The sequence below is a fragment of the Sphaerodactylus townsendi genome, linkage group LG03 (assembly GCF_021028975.2).
Source record: "Sphaerodactylus townsendi isolate TG3544 linkage group LG03, MPM_Stown_v2.3, whole genome shotgun sequence".
Classification (NCBI taxonomy): Eukaryota; Metazoa; Chordata; class Lepidosauria; order Squamata; family Sphaerodactylidae; genus Sphaerodactylus; species Sphaerodactylus townsendi.
In genome coordinates, this window is record NC_059427.1 from 141,194,815 (window position 1) to 141,215,505 (window position 20,691).

At 45.9% G+C, this 20,691-nt stretch overlaps 1 protein-coding gene across 3 annotated transcripts; it reads left to right on the plus strand.

Annotated features, from left to right (window-relative positions):
• Positions 1-213: 213 nt before the first annotated feature.
• Positions 214-20,273, plus strand: WNT10B (Wnt family member 10B). Of its 3 annotated transcripts, none has more exons than XM_048490883.1 (5): positions 214-413; positions 1,503-1,666; positions 3,379-3,635; positions 14,753-15,105; positions 19,203-20,273. In XM_048490883.1, the coding sequence occupies exons 2-5, from the start codon at positions 1,602-1,604 to the stop codon at positions 19,659-19,661; spliced, it is 1,134 nt and encodes a 377-aa protein (XP_048346840.1). In that variant the 5' UTR covers positions 214-413; positions 1,503-1,601; the 3' UTR covers positions 19,662-20,273. The 3 variants fall into 3 exon arrangements, with proteins under 3 accessions (XP_048346840.1, XP_048346839.1, XP_048346838.1); XM_048490882.1 differs by lacking the exon at positions 214-413 and adding an exon at positions 622-686; XM_048490881.1 differs by lacking the exon at positions 214-413 and adding an exon at positions 802-982.
• The last annotated feature ends 418 nt before the right edge of the window (positions 20,274-20,691 follow it).

Genomic DNA, 20,691 nt, shown 5'->3' on the forward strand with positions numbered 1-20,691 from the left:
ATTTGGGGGAATGTACCTGCTCCGTTCTTGGGGCCCCAGGTGGCCACGCACAGACGGGGTGGATGCGTCGCGTGGGACTTCTTTGGTGGGCGCGCCAGGTTGAACTCGACGCCCTCCCCTTCCCACTCCGGAGTTCTCCGCTATTCCTCCACCCCCAGCCCGCAGCAAAGAAAGGAGGGGAAGCCCGGATAGCCGAGGCGAGCGCGGGACTGGGACGCCCCGGGCTGGAGGAACCGAGCAAAGGCGGAGAGGAGACCTGGAGCCCGGCTGGACTGAGAAACAGAGCAGATCGTCTGGACGGAGAGAGAAAAAAGGCAGCGGATAAGCGGGGTGAGGCGCCCTTGGAGAGGAGGGGACGAAACATTAGAAAAGGCGGCTGAAGGGGAACAAGAGCCAGGCAGAGAGAGAAAGAGGTATGTCAAGCGGAGCCGCTGAAGCCAGCAGGTGTAATGGCCAGAGCCCTGCGAGAGGGCGGAGGCCCTGTTAGGAGGGGAACGGAGGAGCTGAATGCTGCCCGTGGGACCTACGGCGGGATAGTGTTCCCACCCGTGGGTGTGGGCACTGGAACCGCACCCGAGCTGCACAGCTGCTTCCCGGCTCCAGCTGCCCCCGGACGGGGAGGGAGGGGAACCTCTCGGCCCAGCGAGGCGCACAGAGAGCGAGGGATCCCGCGCCAGAAGGGGCAGGTAGACTGAGGAGGGGGCGAAGAGAGGGGGGAGGAGTGAGACCGACGACGGGGGTCTCTCGCGGCGCGCCGGTCCCCGGGCTGCAAGGAGAGCGTTTGCTTCTTGCAAACCCAGGAACAGGAAAGGGAACAAGGGAGCTGTCCCGCTGGGGCAGAAAATTGGGGAGCTGCGTTTGGGGAAGGGAAACCTAAGGGTCTGGACCGGTTTAAGCTGTGGAAAGAGACGGAGATCTCGCGTGTCTGGAGGAGGGTGAACCCGGAGGATGTTGAAGGACAGAGCTGGGACTGCTGGCTTGGGTATAGTGTTGCTGTCTCTCCCCCCCCTTCCCGCCCCCATGTCCCTCGGTTCTTTCCTTGTGCCTGAAGAGGCAGAAGTTCAACAGGCAGGTCCATAACCAGTTGCTGTCCCTATCTGGTTTCGTGGGCAGCACTTCCTAAGTTTCTGCTCAATCACCACAACGTGAAAGTGGGCCAGGAACACAGTTGACCCCTAGGTTGATGACTTGCGGTGTGTGTGTGTGTGTGTGTGTGTGTGTGTCTTCCAGCTGTGGAAAGAGTTCACATGGCTAGTGGGAAGAAAAGGTTGGTGGACTTGCTGAGGGGGGAGAACTTCGTAGTTCTCACGGACTTCTGTTTTTCTGGCTTCTCCTGTGTATGTACTGTATCAAAGACTGCAAACCCTGATGAGGAATTGCATGGTGCTGTTTGAGTGAACTGTTGGAGGAGAACTTCTGTCAGGGGGAAGAGACTTCTGCCGGGGAAGGGTTATTAACTCTTCTCCCAGCTTCCTACAGGTGCATCTTTTCTATTTTACCAGAGCCTCTGTCCCTGTGCCTTCCTGGCCGGGACATGAGGAAGTGGGTGCCACCCAACCAAACCCAGAGCAGCCTGCTACGCACCCCAGCCAGAGCTCATCATGGCTCCGAGAAGCCCCCGTGCGAACACGTGCCTCTTTGCTGCCTGCCTGTGCCTTTGGAGAGGGTAAGTGTGTGTGTGCGTGGTGGGGGGGGGTGGGTGGAATGGAAAAAGGAGAATATTACTTGCACAGGGAGCTCAAGAGGGCACAGACATTTGGAGTGACCCCTTTTGAAGGGGATGAGGAGGGACAATTCACAAAGGGTGGCTTTGTTGTCATTGTGTTGGGATATCACTGATGTTTGCTTTGATGTGGAAGGCTATCACTCAACTGATTTGGCAAGTGTACATGCCTCTCCATGACTGCATCACCACCCCCACATCACCAGCAATGCGCTCAGAACAGCTTGTACAGCTGTAGCTACAGCGAGCTCCCTCCCGTCTTTGCTTTCTCGCTGGCTGGAACATGTTTATGGGCATGAGGAAAAGTCCCGAATTCCCAGGAAGGCGTTGGGTTTCAAGGGCTACCGCTGGGGATACCAGGAAACAGGACTCAGAGGGACTCCCATGGATGAGTGGATTACCCACTTGCACACTTTGAAATTCTCTTTTCAGCCTTGCAGTCGGGGTGGCTAAAGAGTGGTCTCAATGCATATTTGTGGGTGGAGCAGGGATTGCAAATGATTATGTATCAGACCCAGGATGGCAGTTACTCCAGCCTAATTCAGAGCTAAAAGGGTGTGGGTCTTGTGTTTTGATACGCAAGAAGATGCTCGCTGTTGCTAGGGATGATACTCGTGCTGGCAAAAATGTATGTTCTAGCAGCCTTGCATTTAATAATTTAGGAGGTGGTCATGCACCCTTTTGTGCCTCTTGCCTGCCTTCTGGGCCTCTCCTTGTCCTCTCGCATCATGCCCGGCTTCTGTGTTTCTGTTCTAAGGGTGATAAAACTATCAGTGCCCCCTGTTTCGTTATGAGAAAGGGCCTGGAAACAGTTCTTGACTCCTGAAAGTCCTTGTAGGAGTTTGTTGAGAAAAAAATGTTCACATGGGATAGTGCACAAATTGTTAGCAGGAGGGGAGTGGTAACTGATAAGATGAATTGAACCCTGTGTCATTTTGGAGCCGTTGCTAATACTGAGGATATCCCATCTCCATCAGGGTGGTTGCTATGGTATCCCCTGTTCCTCAGGAAACTTGGCTGTATTTCCTTTTTCCCTCGTCAACATGCCTGTGTCTGCCACTGCCCAGGTTATTCCTGCTCCTCCTTCTGCTGTTGCAGAGACACCCTGCTTTCAATCTGGGAGGGGCCCTTCTTTTGTTAAATGAACACCCCCACCTCTCCAACCCACCCCAACGCCTCCCTCTTTGGGTGCCGAGCCGCAGGGCGTTGCTTTTGATCTTCCACCTTGCTTTCATCTGGTGCCAGTGAGGGTTGGGGGGAGGCAGGGAATTTCCCCCTAGAAACGCACCCACCCAGGTGCAGAGAACTCCCTGGAGGGAGGAGCCAGGATGAGTGGCCACAAGGCCTTTGCACAACCCTGCCACACACACCATGCAATAAATGTGCAAGCCCCAGCTCCGTGGAGCAAGTAAGGCTTTAAATGACACAGGACTCCTTTTTCCTGGGCATGCACGTGCGCATGTGCAGACACACACCCATCCAGGAGCCTCAGTGCAGGTGTCATGGGGCAGGGACTGGGTTTTCTGTGCAGGTGTCATGGGGCAGCTTTTTCTCTCTCTAGCACTGGTAAATCACTTCCTAGCTCTGCTGTTTCCCCTTTCTGTCTGTTTGTTCCCTGTACAGTCAACCTGCCGCTTTCCTCTCTCCTCGAACAGGACTTTGAGCCATAATTTCCTAGGGCCGAAGGTACTGCCGGAACCTGCTCCCAACACGGTGTGCATGGCCCTTCCTTGGCTGAGCCAGCGCCAGCTTGGACTGTGTGCCCGCAACCCTGAAGCGATGGCCTCCGCTCTGCAGGGCATCCACCTTGCCGTCCATGAGTGCCACCACCAGCTGCAAGAGAGGCGTTGGGATTGCTCCGATTTGAAAAGCGGTGACACCATGCTTCTCAACAGTGCCATTCTTAAGAGAGGTGAGGAGGTTTTTGGAGAAGATGCTGGCTCTGAGATTGTGTGTAAAGTGCCATCAAGACACAGCTGGTTTATGTCAACCCAGTAGGATTTTCAAGGCAAGAAACTACCAGAGGTGGTTTCTCATTGCCTGCCTCTGCTCAGCAACCCTGGACCCCTTCCGCACATGCAGAACAATGCACTGGATTTTACTGTGCGGAATAGCTAAACCCACTTTCAAACAATTGTGAAAGTGGATTGAATGTGCATTATTCTGCATGTGCAGAAGCGGCCCTGGAATTCCTTGAACATCTCCCATCCAGATACTAACAAGGGCCAACCCTGATTCTGAGATCTGTGGGGATCAGGGGCCACCAGGGGCTTTGAGGTCTGCACTCACCTTATTCTCCAGCAGGGGTTGTGGGCAACAAGATCAGAACTTGCGTGCATCCCCTTCTACCCTTCCATCTTTTCTTTCTTTCTTCCCTCCTCACCCTTATCAAGATAGAAAGCAGGCTCCTTAGGGCAGGAACTCTTGTTATATAAGAGTGCCAGTGTAGTGTGGTGGTTAGAGATCTGGACTAGGGTCTAGGAGAGCTAAATCCCCACTCTGACATGAAAGCTCATTGGATACCTGGGGCCTGTCACTCTCTTCCAGCCTTCCCTGTGGTTGCTGTGAGGATGAAATGGAGGAAGGGAAGAAGGGTTAAAACCAACTTTGTGTCTCCAGTGGGGGGAAAATCAGGGTAGAGATACGTAAATAACATTTGAAAGGGCATGTGAGCTCATGGCTTTGCATAAATATCTCGCAATATCCAGACAGCATCACTCAATACGTGTTAGTTGCAGACAAGCATGAATGTAGAAGAGGTTGAAACAGAGTTGAGCCTTGTTGTAAGGGGTGACTCCTCTGCTGAAGCTCACCGAGGGAAGGAGTACCATATATACTCGTGTATAAGTTGACTTTTTCGGCACATTTTTTGTGCCGAAAAAGCCCTCCTCGACTTATATGCTTAAGCAATCTTTGGAGCATTGCCCTTTTAAGAAACACCAGACAGAGCATTCGCCTGCTTTTGGGGTTTCCTTGCGAAACGCCAGAACAGCCAAGGGCTGGGGCTGCTGTGGGGATCTGGGAGGCGGCGGCAGGGGGAGCGATTTGGTGGGGAGCAGGCACCCCGGCTCTTCACTGACCCCGCCTGCTTTGGAGTTTGCTTGCTTGCTTGCTTGCTTGCTTGCTTGCTAGCTTGCTAGCTTGCTAGCTTGCTTGCTTGCTTGCTTGCTTGCTTGCTTGCTTGCTTGCTTGCTTGCTTGCTTGCTTGCTTGCTTGCTTGCTTGCTTGCTTGCTTGCTTGCTTGCTTGCTTGCTTGCTTGCTTGCTTGCTTGCTTGCTTGCTTGCTTGCTTGCTTGCTTGCTTGCTTGTTTGTTTGTAAGCAGGTGAATGCTCTGTCTGGCGTTTCCTTGCTTGCAAGCAAGGAAACGCCAGAGCAGCCAAAGGCTGGGGCTGCTGTGGGGATCTTATAAGATGCCTCAATTAATGTGATTTTATTGGTATCTATTTTTATTTTTGAAATTTACCACCCTAGACTTATACACAAGTCAATAAGTTTTCCCAGTTTTTGGTGGTAAAATTAGGTGCCTCGACTTATGTTCAGGTCGACTGATACACGAGTATATATGGGTATTTCTTTTCTAGTGCTGTTCATGTTCTTTTTTCCAAAGAGGAGGTAAAGCTGAAAGGAGTTGGCAGAAAGATCCTGAAGTCAATTCTCCTGATTCACATTTGGCTTTTTAAAAACTGACAGGATATTGTTCTAATTCAATCTTTTCCCCCCTGCAAAATTCTCAGTTACAGATGCCATCCCATGTAAAGACTGTAGGAAAACCATGATGCAAAGCATTGCAGTGGGCTGCACTTTCCAACACCATTGACAACTGTGTGTTGTGGGTTTTCCAGGCCGTGTGGCCATGGTCTGGTAGTTTTTTTCTCCTAAGACATCTTATTGTGACATTCCTCTGAAGATGCCTATAGATGCAAGTGAAACATTAGGAGCGAAAACTACCAGACCGCGGCCACACAGCCTGGAAAACCCACAACATCCAGTTGATTCCAGCCACAAAAACCTTTGACAATACCAGTGACAACATTTAAAATTTCAGAGGCTTTGTTTTCAACCTGTTAAACAAAATCAAATCCCCAAAGAAAAAAATGGAAGACAAGATATAGGAGGTCTTTTCCTCTTATATCTTTAAGACTAGATGAGATGGTTGCCTAAAGATCCAGGGAGCTACTACAGTAATTGCCCAACTCTTTGCCAGGACACATGAAGTGCCATCCCAAGCAGAATTATACCCTTCTAAGTCCACTGAAATCAGTGGGTTTAGAAGGGTGTAACTCTGTTTAGGATGGGAGAGTTAATATGCCATGAAATAACTGCTAGTGAGATGTACAGAAAACAATGATAAGATCCTTGTGAATTAAAAAATGCTGACCCACAGAGGAGGTTGCCTGCTAGATCTCTGTATGGTATACTGCCCTGGACCTCCCTCAATCATTAAGTTTCTACTGTTGGCGAGCAAGTCTGTTGGGTTTCTGTGTTTGATGCTGTTGGATTATTCCATCGCTCCTGATGCACAGATGCAGAAGAATTACCCATCCTCAGAGGAGGATCTCTCCACAAGTCACTGTTCTAGGTTACTCTCTTTAGGAGTCTCAGCAGATCAGCGACTTATGCAAAAAGCACACCTGGTGAGCCCCTCTGAGAGTGGGTGCTTTCAACCTTCAGAAGACTGTCATGGCTGAACTCATTTGTTCCTTCTGGCATTCTGTCTGCTCTTTCAGATTATGCTAATATGCTCAGGCTGAAGTGATCTTGCTGTTTTAATTTGGACAAAAAAGGGTGCCTCTGCATCCCCAAGTCTGATTCATTTTAGGAGGACTAAGTGAAACCATAATTGCTAACAAGTGACACTCACAAGTTTAAAGCCAGTACTTTTGGCTACTGTTTCCAGCGTTGGGAAGGCAATGAGGATTCTGCTAGTTTAATCCAGCTTTGTTTGACATTGGCCCCTTCCGCATGTGTAGAATAATGCACTTTCAATGCACTTTGCATCTGGATTTTACTGTGCGGAATAGCAAAATCCACTTGCAAACTATTGTAAAAGTGAATTGAAAGCACATTATTCTGCATGTGTGGAAGGGGCTGTTGTTTTTCCTTGTTTAAAAAACCCACCCTTTTCCTCAGATTTGGCATCAGGGATCCATACAAAGTTGTGCACCTGTTGAGTCTATAGTCCCCCAACTGGAGTGTCAAGACCCAGTGGGACAGATACCTGAATGCCATGTATGAAGCAGAGCACAAGAGACTCCTCTGCTGCGACCTCCAGGCTTCCTTCCCCATCAGGCCAGAGATCTCAGTGACTCTTGCTCCTTTTAGACATGCCAAAGAGTGCAAAGATGCCATACTCTGTACATTCCAGAGTAGGTGCAATTAGGAGGGGAAAAGGCAGCTGAAGTATTGAGGTGCGGGAAATACAGCCACATTTGGGAAGTGGAATGGTTGATGTAATGGAGGGGAGATGAGAGAGTAGTCATGGATAGCCCGCTGGATATTCTATGCCCAAGAGTACAGCTGGCCTTACTTTTCTCTAACCCAATTTTCAGTTAAGCCGTCTGCTGTAAATTCTTCCTTCCATGGAGATTTTGGTCCAGCCAGGTTAGGATTAACAAGAAATTAACCCTGAGATGAAAAAGAAGAGTTTGGATTTATATCCCACCTTCCTTTCTGTAAGGAGACTCAAGATGACTTACAAGCTCCTTTCCCTTCCTCTCCCCACAACAGGCTCCCTGTGAGGTAGGTGGGGCTGAGAGAGTGCCAAAGAACTGAGACTAGCCGAAGGTCACCCAGCAGGAAGGTTGGAGTGGGGAAACACATCTGGTTCACCATATAAGCCTCTGCCACTCAGGTGGAGGAGTGGAGAATCAAACGCAATTCTTCAGATTAGAATCCACCTGCTCTTAACCACTGCACCACCCTGGCTCTGAGGTTAAGAAAAGGCTGGAATGGAGGGGATGGGTCCCACGAGAGCTGTGCTGATTTACTAGACCCACTCATCCTTCTTTGCACGTGCCACCCCTTCAGCCTAGACTTTTCAGTTTCCTGAGGGAGGGGGTGTGAAACAGGAGTGAAGCCGGTCCAAGCATACACTTAGTATATTAAATTATTTCAGTATGTAATTATTTATATTTCCAAAAATTATATGCTGTCAACTATTAATCGTGGTTTTAAAAATATTTTTTAACTCATAATAGTTTGAATCTCAGTCAAAGAAAGAGGACTCTGTAAAAGGGAAGCAAAGATCTTGGGAACTCCTTTACTGAGACAACTGGAACAAATACGGTATCTCATTTATCTGTGGTGATATCCTCACTGGTTGGGGTAGTCACCCGAAATATCCAGGTTCCCTAGAGATTTCCTCACAGCCGAACCATGGAACACAGATCAGTCCCGTTTCTGGTGCTCCCCCCCCCCCTCCCCTTATCACGGGATTTTTCTGGACCTGCTTGTATATGCACCTTTTTGAAAAAAACACTCCAATGGGAGCTAATAGGAGATGGGGGCTACACATTTGAGGGTCCATAACTTTGGCCCCCATGAACCAAACTTCACCAAATCTGGGTGGTATCATCAGGAGAGTCTCTTACTAACACCACAAAGGCTTTGTGAAGTTTGGTCCAGGGGGTCCAAAGCTATGGACTCCCAAAGGCGGTGCCCCATCCCCCATTGTTTCCAATGGGAACTAATAGGAAATGGAGGCTACATATATGAGGGTCCATAACCTTGGCCCCCATGAACCAAACTTCACCAAACCTGGATGCTATCATCAGGAGGGTCTCCTGAAGATACTGTGAAATTTTGGTGCTGCTAGCTTAACAATTGCACCCCTGACAGCAGGCACACACATACATCCCCCAAGGGGCAGGCCTAGATGTCTTCACTTGAAACATGCTGCAGTGAGGATGTTGGAACCTAGATGAAAAGGTGCCGATTCTTTTGAAACTTGGTTGTATCTAGATTAAATCTTCAATGGGAATTCAGCCTATGAAAGGAAATATTTCTTCCCCCTCTCTTTTTCTCATGACCTAGGCTGAGCATATGACTGTCCCAAGGTCACACAGTGTACTTCGTGGCTAAGGGATGGTTGAACTCTGGTCTTCCTAATCTTAGACCAACACTTTTAACAACTGTACCACTCACATACCAATAATTAGTATGAATCTCCAAACGCCTCTCAAAATCCACATTCAATACTAGCATCTTAGATATCCTGACCTGAAAATATGGGAGCTATTCTTTGGTTGAAGTAGGACCAAGACCAGCAGAATCACCCCACTTTCCTTATTTGGAGAACTAGTTTTATCTCCACTCCATGCACAGATGCAGAGACAAAAAAAGAAATGGCTAGAGAGAGAAATATTCCCATCTCATCTATTTATTTTTTGCTAAAGCTTCAAGTCCCAGGATACCAAAATTACCTTAACCTTAGAGAGTAAGAAGATTTTGAGGGTATAAGATTCTGAGACTTGATGCTCCCTTCGCCAATGAAGGGAGCTTTGACTCTTGAAAATTTATATCCCCAAATCTTCTGGGTTTATAATGTGCTACTGGACTCCAATCTAGTTGTAGGTGCATCAGAGTTTATTTTGCAGTCTATGGAAATACATTCTTCAGTCCAACCACTGAGGCCTCCTGACTGCTAGATGGAGCGATCTTTCCTTCCTTCTTCCATGCTGTTTCTCTCAGTTGTTTCTTCACAGACATTATTATCCACTGAAGGTCCACTTCCACTCGTTATTTTTACAAACGAACAAAACCAGCAAACAAACATGTACCCTGTGTCTCCCAGGAAATTGCTGATACAAAGAAAAACAGGACTAAACTGAAGAGCCTGTCAGCCTGAGCAGTTTCATGATGCTGCAGGGAAAGTGTTTCCCAGCATTGTCCCTGCTGGGAAATCCCAAAGGGTCTGACAGAAAATCCCTGATGGTGGGGCTTGAGTTCAGCTGTCTCTCTCTACCCCCCCCCCCCTAGTTTATATCTCTATCCCCCCATACTTTACATCCTTGCTTCAGCTTAATGCAAGCTTCTCTGTCTAGGTATATGCAGAGTGGCCCACACCTGACCCTAGAGGCAACTTGGCAAGGTGCTCTTCTCTTTGCAGTTTGGATCTCCTTTATTGAATACAGCTTTGAAGGAGCTGGTTCGAAATGTAAACCCCACATCAAAGCAAGGCCCTTGGGCGGGCAGGCGCTGCAGCAAGCTGAAATCCCAGCACCTGGGCTGAGTTGTTGCTTGATGCATAATGGTTTTGGTGGGGCTTGTCCTAAGCTGGCATTAGATGGAATGACATGGGGGATACACTTTGATAGACAGGCTTTGGTAGACCAAGGAAGAAAGGAAACTGAAGATACATCCTAAATCTATTGGGTTTACAAGGGTCTGACTTTTCTCAGGATTGCACTTGTTGATGTGCAAGTTATAGATGGGATTATTTTTTTTTCTCAACATAAAGAAACAACAATAAACATAAACACTTTCACACCTCATCACACCAGTACAAAGCATAATAATAAAATACCGAAAAAGCAAAGCAAAAGACAAAGTAAAGAAAAGCAAGAAAATATCCAAATAACAACTTCCCACTGTCTCAGTATTGAATTCTAATTCATTCTAGGTTCGTGCATCTAATTAAAATAGAACATCTGATCAGTTACAGTCTATATCATTTCTAAAAGACTTTTTCAGTCTGCTGTTTTCTTTTAAGTCTCAAATCCTGCAATTATTTCTCTCCTAATATTTTCTCAATCGGTAGTCTGTGAAAGGTCTCCAGTTTTCTACAAATTTCTCTATGCCTGCACAGATGCATGCAAACGTGAAAACAGGAAAGTGAGTTACTTTATGGGTCTGCAACCTGCGGCTCTCCCGATGTTCATAGACTGCAATTCCCATCAGCCCCTGCCAGCATGGCCAATTGGCTGATGGGATTTATAGTCCATGAACATCTGGAGAGCCGCAGGTTGCAGACCCCTGCATGACCCGCTATACATTTGTTGTGCGGAAAGGGCCTTAGTCATCCATACTGACCATGATAGGCCTATTGCCTGATGCAGTATGTGTGAATTTGTAGCTTGTTGTGTGAGTTTGCCACTTAGATTTCAAAAAAAAAGAAAAAAAGACTTCTGCCAGTTCGAGACAGGACAATAGAACCCAGCAACAGTTCAGTCTCTTTGATGTGTTTAAATAACCAGATTCCCAGCCTAATCTCACCACTGCATGACTCACAGCTTCTTTAAACATTTTTAGGTATGCATTTTAAAATGCAAAGTGCGACTACAACAAGCACATTTTACGAACTTGTGGGTCAAAGCGATACATTTTTCAGAGTGCTGGGACCAATCATGGTTCCCTCCCAGATGTATGTTCTGACTAATTCCATGTTCGCTGCTGCGTAATGATTGAGAAGACTGGGATGGTTTGGTTCTAGGAATGTTAGCTTTTGTTTCGAGCGATTTTAAGTTTCTATCCCTTGTGATAGTAGAAATAAATCTGAAAATGACAATCGGAAACAAATATTAAACAGGGAGACAAGGTAAGTTAAGAATTTGTTGAAAGCATTGCTTTTAAAAATAATAAACTGAACCCATACATCCAGATCCCCTCTGTCCCTTTTCCCTACAAAGACTGATAGAAAAGGCGTGACTTCTAAAAAAGAATACCGTAGTAGAAAATATCACATTAAAAGTACAGGAATCCTGTACATTAGATGCTAGGTTAAACCAGCATAGCAAGGCAAAAAGAAGGGATGATCTCTTCCCCCTGTTAATAATTCCAGAATTGTAGTTCTGTTGTAGTAAAGATATACAGGAGGACTACCTCATCTTAGTGACATTTGTCTGATAAAGTAGGCTGTAGCCCACTAAAGCCTCTGCTAGAATAAAGAGCTGTTATTACTTAAGGTAAAGTACTATGTACAGTTCTGAGGGCCCCATTTCAAAAAGGATGTGCGCAGAATGGAGCAGAGAAGAGTAGTGAGGATGATCAGGGGCTTGAAGCCCTGTGAGGGAAGGCTGAGGGACTTCAGAATGTTCAGTCTAGTCATGATTGTTCTCTTTAAGTGTTTGAAAGGTTATCACTAGAGAAGGGCAGAGAGCTGTTCCTGTTGGCAGCGGAGGATAGGACTCACAATAATGGGTTTAAATTACAGGCAAAAAGATACCAGCTGAATATTAGGAAACAATTTTTTACAGTCAAGGATATTGAGCAGTGGAATCGGCTACCTAGGGCAGAGGTGTAGCAAGGGGGAAAACTTCCGGTGCACTGGTGCGTCCTCCACCTCCGTCCTGCCCTGGAACGCCCCCAGAACACCCTCGCCACATCCCCACAGGGAGGTGCACCCAGTGGGTTGCGCACCCCCACCCCCTTGGAGCTATGCCTCTGGCCTAGGGAGGTGATGAACTCCCCCTTGCTGGCAGTCTTCAACCAGCGGATGGATGAATACTTGTCAGGAATGCTTTAGGCTGTTCCTGCATTGAGCAAAGGATTGGACTAGACGGCCTTTAAGAAGACCCTTTCGAACTCTATGATTCTATGAACTTACCTTTTGTCCCGTGTGTGCTGCTTTACTGTCTTCGTGAACAATTTCAAGTGAAGAAGCATTCCAATCAGGGCTATACCACCTATGATCTAATATGGAGCAACCTACTTTCCCGTCTCATTCTCCTGGCCATGGTAACCAGACCTAAAACTGCAACTCAGCTTAATACTCTGTGGCTCACTAGGTTCTCTGCAAAGCTGTGGTAGTTTAATGTGAATTTTTCAGCCTAAAATCCACACCAGGCCTGCACGTGAGGCTCGACATCTTATGTGGCTCTTAATGGTCCACTCATAGCTCTTTCATTTTAAATTATTATGTATTTTCAACATGTGTTTCAAAGAATAGTCCTGATAATTGGTGAACGTTTATTATTAAATATGGGTGTAAATGTGACAGTTTCTAAAGAAAAATCCATGTCTCAGCCACCATAGACCCCAGCCTAATTAAAAATTCCTTATGATGTGCTAAAAATACACATAAGCTTGACTTTGGCAGCATGTCAAGGAAAGGATATTCTTCACTTGCTGGACAGATTCTCAGAAAGCTGCTCCCTATGCAGGTGGCACTCTGACTTGGCATGGAGAAGAAAAGACTAAGATGATACCAGCTGAGCTCAACCAGGCTGCATGGACTCCTGATTCACTGCACAAGCATAGGGTGGCCAAGAAGACTGGAGAAAAACAATCCTGTCCCTTTAAAAGAGGCTTAATGTGTGGAAATTATCAGTTGAAGCTTTTGGTGACACTAGGGTACATGTTATCACCGGGTAAATAACAGCCTATGAAGCCATGTTTCTCCAGGCCTCTTGGAGATCCAATACAAACACCAAATTCAGGAGTGGGTTGAGTGTTATACTTACAGGAAAATTTCCTATTAAAGAAGAAGAGTTTGATTTATATCCCCCCTTTCTCTCCTGTAAGGAGACTCAAAGGGGTTACAATCTTCTTTCCCTCCCTTTCCCCACAACACCACCCAGTGAGGTGGGTGAGGCTGCAAGAGCTCCAAAGAAACTGTGACTAGCCCAAGGCCACCCAGTTGGCATATGTTGGAGAGCCCAAACTAATATGGTTCGCCAGATAAGCCTCTGCAACTCAAGAGGCAGAGCAGGGAATCAAACCCAGTTCTCCAGATTAGAGTGCACCTGTTCTTAACCATGCTGCCTATTGGACCATAGCCCTAGGGCTGCTGGTGGCCCAGTCCCAGCAACTCTGTTGAGCTACTTGGGTGGCCTTCGCATTGGTAATCCATGTCAACTCGCTAGTTGTCTCTTCTGGCACTGGTGCCATTTTGTGGATTGAGCCCATGGGATGAATTCAGGATTGTAGGGCTTCTCAGACAGGCTTCTTCCAGGGCCGTTGTTTACTTTCCAGTCCATTATCTTACAAAACTGGATCCTGAAGATTTCAGCTTTCTGTTCTGCTTTTTGCTTTGTTTTGTTCCGAAAAGACAAGGTTCTGTCTAGCCCTTAGGAGTGTAAAAATAGCATCAGGATTGTGTAGGAAATCCCTGGTGAAAGAAGGCAGAAGAGATGTTGAACATGAATGCCCCTGGCTAAGGGAGAAGCTTCAGGTTGCAAGCCTAAGAACACTTTCCTGGGGCACTTTCCCCACTGAAAAATATAGGAATTTTGAGTAGAGCTGCCTAGGATTTTTCCAATGTTGCCAGTTGCCCAGAGAAAAAAAATGTCCTGTCCCTTTAACAAAGATTTACTATTTTGTTCGCCAGGTGATGTTATTGTCCTCCATGCCATGAAGACCCTCAGCTGTGCATTTCCACAAATGAAGCCTCTGTTAAAAGGATAGGACATTTTCCTCTTGTTGGCAGTCCTACATTGTTCTCTGTGACTTGCCCTCCTCCTTTCCATGAATCATACAAAGAGAATGAGAAATAGATACATACAAATACGTTTCATTTGCACAGTTTAGAATTTTTCTTGGCACAAAAATTGAACACTCTCAGTATAGTCGTTTAGGGTGCCGTAATGGTTATGGCATCTGAGATCCAAGATGTCTCTTATTCAAATATTTCACTTCTCCTGTGATCTTAGGCAGCTTAGTGCAGCCACCCCCACCCCCCATCTGCAATACTGGGATAATAATACTGACCTACCTTGTATTGGTCCTAACCTGAATGCCCATGGCTAGCCTGATCTCATCAGATCTTGGAAGCGTAAGCAGGATCTGTCCTGGTTAGTACTTGGATTGGAAGACCACCAAGGAAGTCCAGGGTCCTTGTAGAGGCAGGCAATGGCAAACAACTTCTGTTTGTTTCTTTGATTGGAAACCCTACAGGGTCACCATAAGTTGCTGCATTTTGATGCCACTGTCCACAGGTCACCCATCTTAAGATATAAGCTCCCCTGGATTCCTGTTGGGGAGAAAAGCTGGGGCTAAATAAATACATCGGCATTGGAACTCACACATATGCCTTTTTTATTTTTTGCATTTCCAATATTTCCAACCCTCCTTCTCTCCTGTGTCCCCCACAGGCTTCCGGGAAAGTGCCTTTGCTTTCTCCCTGCTGGCGGCTGGTGTGACACACGCGGTGGCCACAGCTTGTAGCCTTGGTGAGCTGCAGAGCTGTGGTTGCGCCAGTCCGGGTGCTGAGGACCAGAAGCTGAAGCTTAGTCAACTTCAGACACTAAGCCAGAGCAAGGGCCTCCTCCCTGCAGCAACTTCCTCATGGGGAGAACCTGGTCTCCAGGACACCTGGGAATGGGGCGGCTGCAGCGCCGACTTCGGCTATGCCCAGAGATTTGCCCGGCACTTCTTGTATCCTCTAGGGAAGCCACGAGATGCTCATGCCCGGATGCAGCTTCACAGCCACCGTGTGGGCAGGAAGGTAGGCGGTATATCTAGGACAGGGGTATATGGAATGCTAGGGACAGTCGCTGAGGTAATAAAGGACTGGATGTTGTTGAAGTGACAAGCTGACCTGCACATATATAATCTTGTGCAATGTATGTGAGGATATACTGGTAATATTAATTTGCTAAAATAAATACATTACTCTGGTATTTCCAGGCTGACCTCCAGGGTCATTAAGGTGTTTTCCTAGAATTGCTTATGTGCTGTGAGAAATCAATTCATTACATAACTGAAGACTCCTGTGAGCCCAAATTATCCACTCATAAAGGAGGCGGCCCATTCATATAATTCACTGCTGTAGCGATATCATCTTACAGCCAGCTTTTAGGGGTAGATGATTGTGTTGTGTTCTGACCTGGATAGCCTAAGAGGTATTCTGATCTCATCAGATCTCAGAAAATAAGGGCAATTCCCCACTGGCAGAGTCGACCTAGGTTCGTCCCAGCAACTCCCAGCAACTCCCCTCTGCCGCTGAGTTCGACCTGGGTTCGTTTCAGTTCTTCCCCCCTCAGAAGTGGAATTTCTGATTCCAGTTCTGAGGTACAGGTCGAACTCAGTTGGAAGCTATACAGTGGGGAATCGTCTGTGGCGACTCTCCCATTCAGCCAATCAAGAGCTATGTTTTGGGCATGTGTAGAGTCACGGTGGGAAAAGCGCGTCTTTGTAACATTTTAACTGCTATTTTCGAAGCTATGATGATGCGACGTTTTGCCGCCAATTCTACATAGCTGCAACGTATAAAAACTAAAAAAAAGACTCACGCTCATGTTTCCCGCCGTAAAACAAGAGCCAATTGGGAATGAGGAGCAAAAGAGGTACCAAAGATGATCCCGCCCTCTGAGCTCGGTTCCAGTTTAACTCAGTTGCTGTGGGGAGTGACGAGAGTCAACCCTAGGTCAGTACCAGTTAAAGGAACTGTGTTGAACCTAGGTCGACTCTGCAGTGGGGAATCGCCCTAAGAAGGATCAGTCCTGGTTAGTACTTGGATGGGAGACCACTAGAGAAATCCAGGGTTGCTATGCAGAGGCAGGTAATGGCAACCCCCCTCTATTCATCTCTTGCATAGAAAGCCCCATGAGAGGTTGCCATGAGTTGGCTATGGCTTGACAGCATTTTATGCACATACTTCTGTTCTGTCTCTGCATTGGTTGTGATTAGGTTGTTCAGCCTATTCTAGCGCAGAGATATAACGGAATGACAAAGCCCTCAGAGAAGACTGCTGTTGAATCTCTGTGTGAGTCACGGCACCCCATATTATTGTTACAGTTTTATTTATGTTTCTGTTGGTGTGTTTTATTATAGCAGTTTCATTGTAAACCACCTAGAGTCCTCTGTATAAGGGGTAAAATTTTTCATAAATAAATAAAATTGTGACAGGCAGAAATTCTTAGATTCCTCCGCGTATGGGTATTTCTGTTGTTTTTTTAAAGAGCAAATGTCTTTTTGTGTGTGAGTTTCAAACTTTAATCCAGAAAAAATATGCCTTGGCTGTTAGAAAAATGGAGAACATGACTGAACGCTTCCTAAGTCCAAAAGCATTCCATGCAGCAAATGTTACAGTAATTCAGATTTGGAAACTAGAAATTCAACTTTAACAATCAAATTTGTGATATGAGAACTTGCTTGCTGGGTTCTCCCCAAACTCCTTCCTGCTCTTGTTTTAGATGCTCTGTGGGCACAAGGGGGCAGTCATGCATGAGATCGTAACAGAGATAAACAACATTATAAAGTGGCATGCAGTCTGGATTTCTACTAAAACCCACCATTGGCCTTGATTCTATATGGATAAAGTTAGGAGTGTTCCTGTATTCCTGCATCTCTATGGTAACAGTCGTATTTTTCTGGCTTTCACAATTACAATGCAATCGTAAACAGAGTTACACCCTTCTAAGCCCATTGTCTTCAGTGAAAAGTTCAGGTAACAAATGGGATCCTTTGATATTAGTAACGTATTATTGGTGGCCTGATCAAATCATTTATTCAGTTATTTAAACATTGTACCCTGTAGGGTGCTAGCTGGAGAAAAAAAAATATCCTGTCCCCTTGAGATGTTATTCTACCAGGTGATGTTGTTTACCTCCATGTCATGAAAAACTTAAATTGCTCATTTCCACCCATTAAGCCTCTATGAAAAGAGACAGACATCTTTTTTTTTTTTGCCAGGTCAGTGGTCAAGCTTAGTGCCCTGTCTTCCCACCATCAAACAATGGCTCAGACTTACAGATACAAACATAACCGCACTATACAAATATATTAAAATATTATGTAATCAAAACCCAAAAGGACAGGAAAAATGTCCTCAAAACCATTTCTGTCACATACACTCAATAGTATGAACTTTAGTTGAATAGCTCTAGCCTCCATGACTGTGCCAAATTGGGAATCCTCCTCACTTCTCTGGGAGGCTATTCCAAAGAAACAAATGCCACAGGTGAGATAAAAAGTGCTTGAGGTATGGCAGAACTTCAGGAATGGGATACTTTTAAAGAAAATCTTGGTAGAGCTGAATTGGCACATATTATATACATACTATGTTCATTCCTTTGGAACATTTATATGTTTCCTGTCCAGAAATCTGCTAGGGATACAGACTGCCTGGATTTTTTTAAAAAAAATCCTATTCCTTTAATTGATGCAGTAGGATGTTATTTGCCTGATCATGTTATTCACTTCCATGCCATTAAAACTGTAGCTGCCACTTTCTTCACATTGAGAAGGTCATAAAGACACAGGACATATTTCTCCATATCTGTTGGAAACCCTAGACCTGCTCAAGGTAGCTTGCAAATTTTAAAAAACAATACTGTAAAATAAAAACAGCAACATAAAAATCAGTAATTAAACAAGTTGTAAAAACAAGTATAAAATAACATGAAACAGTCTTAAAGCTGACAGTCATAAAACAATCCTCATGCTAGAAGCAGATCATTAAAAACATCCAAAAAGCTAAACAAAATATTCAGTTTGTAATGCTTGTCTACAGGTAAAAAGAAATAAGATAAAATCTTTGGACAGAGACATCCCAGCTTTTTGCTTTCCTTGCTCAGAGTTGCTAGTAACATTTGGTATAAGAAACAGATGTCAAATTTGTATATAAGCCTTTGGAAAAAAATATTAAAAAATATTAAGTTACGATGAAGCTTCAAATTGTGTCTGATAACCAAGTTAGAAAAAACACAAGAATGTACAGAATAATCATGTATAGGAATTGCTGGATTTTATCTTGAAATGCAAACCCCGATCTCCCCCCACCCCCCCACTAAACTTTCCAAGTCATAATTCCAAATTCAAATTAGATATTTTTGTAGTGACCAGAGCTCTTTTTTGCAGTTTACTGTCTCCCCACTTAGCAGGTTAAGAGAGTCCTCTGTTGGTTTCTTGCCGGGAGAGGGGGGGGGGTGTAGATTCTTAATGCCAGATCTGGAACTCCCCCCCCACCCCAAGATTTTTTTCTTCGCACAGAAAGGGGAGGTATTTAAAAAGAATTTCATCTTCTCTCTCAAAAAAAGTTCACAAAACAGCACGAAACTGCTGGCAGGGATCTTGCTCTCCTCCATCCCTTTCTTTACTGGGGTTGCATGCAGGCAATATACATTTTTAACCAAAATGAAATAAATCAAGCTAAAACCTCAAGGAATTTTACTCTGCAGTGCAGGCAAGGATTCTGTACTTGAAGGAAATAATATATATTTCCCATGTAGAAGATACAAGTGCCTGGAATAATCAATAATTCAACAATAGAAGAGCAACTGAGAAAAATGTAATGTTGTCATTATGCATGCAACCACTGAATAGCATTTATTGTGATGGCTTTTTAGGTTTTTAGTGTACATCTGACTTAAGAACTGACTGATGACTTTTGTAGGTTGCTAAGAGCCTCCCTTGAAAAAGGTGAATCTGATAGAGGACCCATTTCCAAAAGATGCTTGCTTAGGTCTTTATTGTGGCTTGCTCTTTTGTCTCTCATCACAACATAAGAAGGGTGATGCAACTGTACAAAATGAATTCCCTGAAGCTGGAAGTTCCACTGTTTCCTGCAACTCATATTTCTCTCATATTTCCTGTTGATAGGTTGTGTCCGAGCTGGGTCAGCGGAGATGTAAATGTCACGGCCCCTCAGGAAGCTGTCAGTTCCGGACATGTTGGTTGGCTGCACCTGAGTTTCGGAGCGTGGCCTTTAACCTGAGGGAGCGAATGGACCATGCTATACTCCTGAGGCCACACAACAGCAACTCGGGAGCCTTCCGCCCCCATCTTCACAGGTCCCGTCTGGCCAAGCACCTCATCTTCTATGAGCCCTCACCGGATTTTTGCGAGCCCGACCCAAGCCTGGGATCTCCAGGCACCCACGGACGCCCTTGCATCAAGGGTAGCCCTCGGCCCAATGGCTGCAGCAGCTTGTGCTGTGGGCGTGGCCACAACATGCTACAGGAGATGCAACCACAGCATTGCCATTGCCGTTTCCACTGGTGCTGTCATGTGCAATGTGATGAGTGCCCTGCCATGCAGTCAATCAGCATCTGCAAATGAATTTGGCAGGGCGGACACTCTAGAGACACAGACCATATCTGCCGGACCACATCCAGCTGGACCACAAATTGTAGCCTGTTGCAAAGTCAGGTGGCATCAGAAAGCAAGGAAATTTTGGACAGCATCATACTCATAGGGACAGTACCTGCCAGAGATGATTCCTGTCAGCGATCTACACTTTCCCTGGCTCTGCCACATGGCATGCAGTGTGCACAATGACTTGGACTCTTGATGCTATAACAAGGTATCGGCTACAAAGCAGAACAGCACCTGCAAATTAGTGGCAATTGGATGATGGTGTGGAACTGTCTGTGAGGCGCTGTCACCTTATGTGGACCGCATTTTTCAAAAGGAATGACTTCCCAGCAAACTACCATTTTAAAAATGGGGGGGGGGGTGAGGAGGCAGTAAATTCTTTAGGCTGTGTAGCCTGTTGTCCTGCTCCTCAAACTCCTGCTGCAGAACAGAATCTGCAAAAATGTATTAGTGGTAAAAAGTTGTGGCTTTGGGCTGGTACCTCCAGGTCTTGTACAAGAGAGTGTGCAGACCCCAAGTTGGGCCGCTACAGGTTCCAGAACTCCAGTCCATCTAGCATAGAGGAACTTCAGACATTAAATCTTTGCCGGGGGGGTGGGGGTGGGCACAGACATATTTTGATTTCATTTGAGCAGGGGAAATATGGAGATCGGTTAGTAAATTCTGCAATGGTTTGAAATAACTGTTTTGCAGTAACTGCACCAGCAAAACAGCACTGGGGGACTTATTTAAGGGTTAATTTATTCTGCTGACCTTTTGTTTGACTTACGTGGGCAATAGGAGAGGTGTCACCTCTGCTCCCTAAGCACTATTCAGTGTAAGTAGATGGATTCGTTGGGTGGTGCCCATTTGTTTAATAGACCTACACATGCGTGTATATGACAGAGAAGATTTATACCCCACCTTTATTTCCTGTAAGGAGACTCAAGGCGGCTTACAAACTCCTTTCCCTTCCTCTCCTTCCTACCTCCTTGAGAGGTAGCTGGGACTGAGA

Bases quoted from the DNA above. Each gene is read 5' to 3' on its own strand.
- WNT10B (XM_048490883.1), top strand. From the start codon at position 1,602: ATGGCTCCGAGAAGCCCCCGTGCGAACACGTGCCTCTTTGCTGCCTGC. The intron at 1,667-3,378 runs GTAAGTGTGTGT...CTCCTCGAACAG, and splicing joins TGCCTGTGCCTTTGGAGAGG to GACTTTGAGCCATAATTTCC. The intron at 3,636-14,752 runs GTGAGGAGGTTT...TGTCCCCCACAG, and splicing joins CAGTGCCATTCTTAAGAGAG to GCTTCCGGGAAAGTGCCTTT.